Source organism: Littorina saxatilis, linkage group LG10, assembly GCF_037325665.1.
Source record: "Littorina saxatilis isolate snail1 linkage group LG10, US_GU_Lsax_2.0, whole genome shotgun sequence".
NCBI lineage: Eukaryota > Metazoa > Mollusca > Gastropoda > Littorinimorpha > Littorinidae > Littorina > Littorina saxatilis.
In genome coordinates this window covers 10,440,149-10,442,648 of record NC_090254.1, presented here as the reverse complement: position 1 = coordinate 10,442,648, position 2,500 = coordinate 10,440,149, and the positions used below count along the sequence as shown (strand labels likewise).

General features: G+C 42.9%; 1 protein-coding gene across 1 annotated transcript in view; it reads left to right on the top strand.

Annotated features, from left to right (window-relative positions):
- Positions 1 to 659: 659 nt before the first annotated feature.
- LOC138979189 (neuropeptide-like protein 31) overlaps positions 660 to 2,500 on the top strand; it is a 2,199-nt gene continuing 358 nt past the window's right edge. The window contains exons 1-2 of the mRNA XM_070351981.1: positions 660 to 807; positions 1,688 to 2,008. Of these exons, the coding sequence (XP_070208082.1) occupies positions 1,694 to 1,996 (303 nt within the window). The 5' untranslated portion in view covers positions 660 to 807; positions 1,688 to 1,693 and the 3' untranslated portion in view covers positions 1,997 to 2,008. The remainder of the gene's footprint in view (positions 808 to 1,687; positions 2,009 to 2,500) is intronic.

Sequence of the window (2,500 nt, the reverse complement as noted above, 5' to 3'; positions counted from 1 at the left end):
AGCTATTAGACTCGGAGAAAGCTCATTTGCTGTCTACAAATATTAAAACAAATACGAATACCACAAAAGGAAAAGAAAGCTTTAATGTTACACACACAAAACACACACAAAACACACACAAACACTGAAGTCAAAATCAGGAGGGAACAAAGTCAATGATTTATTCCAAGGCTTCATTTTAACGGACAATTATAAACTTATTCTTTGTAGGTTTGTGCAAGCAAACGTCTGTCCAACTCATTAGTTAAAATCGTATCGTGACAAAATGTTTTGAATAATTACTCCTTATGCGTAAGACATGTTTTTGCTCTCCGAAGAATGTTTTTAATTTGTTCTGTATGACTCTCTCTCTCTCTCTCTCTCTCTCTCTCTCTCTCTCTCTCTCTCTCTCTCTCTCTCTCTCTCTCTCTCTCTCTCTCTCTCTCCCTCTCTGTCTCTCTCTGTCTCTCTCTGTCTCTGTCTCTGTCTCTGTCTCTGTCTCTCTCTCTGTCTCTCTCTGTCTCTCTCTCTCTCTCTCTCTCTCTCTCTCTCTTTCTCTCTCTCTCTCCCTCTCGCCTCTTACCCTAGATTAGTGCGATGCATAGCGTAAGATATATCTCCTTTAAAGGGAAGTACTGAATCATGTGACATAATCTTGGTCAATTCTTACCTTGCAGGACATGATCCTCCCTCATCAGTTGCGTCAGATGATGCGCAATGCACGAGGAAGTAAGTACGAAAATTGTGTATATAAGCAGAGGAGCAAGATGATGAGCATTCACAGCTTGAATCAGCTTCTCAACACTCAACTCTGCTTTGAAATCCCAGGTGAGTAAGCGTCTATTTGTCCGTGTGAGCGTGTAATTTACGTCGGAACTTCTTCAATGTGTAATGTCTGTATTGATGTTTTAATCTGATGCATTAAATAATTGATGGAGTATTTGATTTACTCATCGTTATATTTAATTATTTTATGCGTTTTTATACCACATTTTCCCTAAAATTCCGAAATTGCAAAATCCGAAAATGTTATAAAAGATGAGACAATTCTGGCTGGTTTTTAATTTTTTATTGTTTTCATAAATTAGCTTTTTTAAGCTTTAAAAGTTGCCAAGCCTTTATTGTGTGGATAGGGATACATATGATAAAATCGTTTATTTAACGTCACTATGTAAATTCATTGGCGACATATGTCTTAGATTAAAAACACACACAGACGCGCACACAAACTTTCCCTTTATGTACAGTGGTTCACCACCCTCCCACACTCTCGCTCATCTAATTAAAAGTGGTAATAAGAGATACTTGGATATAAAATGGTATTCTTAAAAGATTCCGATAAAAATATAAAGTAGCTATGAGAAGCAATGGCGTTAGTTGCAGTAATATCTCTTCATATCCAGGGACCAAGTGGGTGCGTGCGCACAAGTCTAGCGATAAGTTTGAGACCTTGCCACCCAAGGTCTTTATTACAACTGAAAAGATAGCTTAATTTTTCATTTGGGGTATTTGTCAGGATATTTCAAACAGGGATACAAAAGCCCCCAAACCCAATCACAAACAGAACTCTACAATCTACAGGTGTCTAGCCGGCGAGCTATAAATAGCTCTCGCTCAAATGCCAACAACTCCGCAGGGCCTGCTGTGAAGGGCGACGGTAGTCTCCCTGTCACATACTCATTTAATTTGTTCACGCTCTCTTTTGCAGTTCAACATGAACAGTCTTGCCGTTATCGTCCTGGTCGCTCTGGTGGCCGCCGCCTCTGCTTCTCCCGTTGGTCTGGGCTACGGACTGGGCGGTATGGGCTTGGGTGGCTACGGACTTGGCGGCATCGGCTTCGGCGGCTTGGGCGGCTTCGGACTGGGCGGCTTGGGCGGCTTCGGACTGGGCGGCTACGGACTGGGAGGCTTCGGAATGGGAGGCTACGGACTGGGATTCGGAGGAATCGGATACGGCAAGGGCCTCGGCCTCGGGATGGGTCTTGGCTATGGTGGATTCGGAAAATACTACGGTTAAATCCTTGTTCAAGTAAGACATTCACATTTTAAAACTTCTCTTTGTTTGCCTATTTGTCAGTTTGTGTATCTAAATCTGGCTGGCAGGTTGGTTGGCTGGTTGTCTGTCCGACTGGCCTTCCGCTTTGTCTGCCTCTATCTGTCGGTCTTTCTGCTTTGTCTGCCTCTATCTGTCGGTCTTTCCGCTTTGTCTGCCTCTATCTGTCGGTCTTTCTGCTTTGTCTGCCTCTATCTGTCGGTCTTTCTGCTTTGCCTGCCTCTATCTGTCGGTCTTTCTGCTTTGACTGCCTCTATCTGTCGGTCTTTCTGCTTTGACTGCCTCTATCTGTCGGTCTTTCTGCTTTGTCTGCCTCTATCTGTCGGTCTTTCCGCTTTGTCTGCCTCTATCTGTCGGTCTTTCTGCTTTGTCTGCCTCTATCTGTCGGTCTTTCTGCTTTGTACTGGTTTAGTAATTAACAAGACAATTGACTTCACGACAAACAAACAAACAAAATTGAAGTATAAA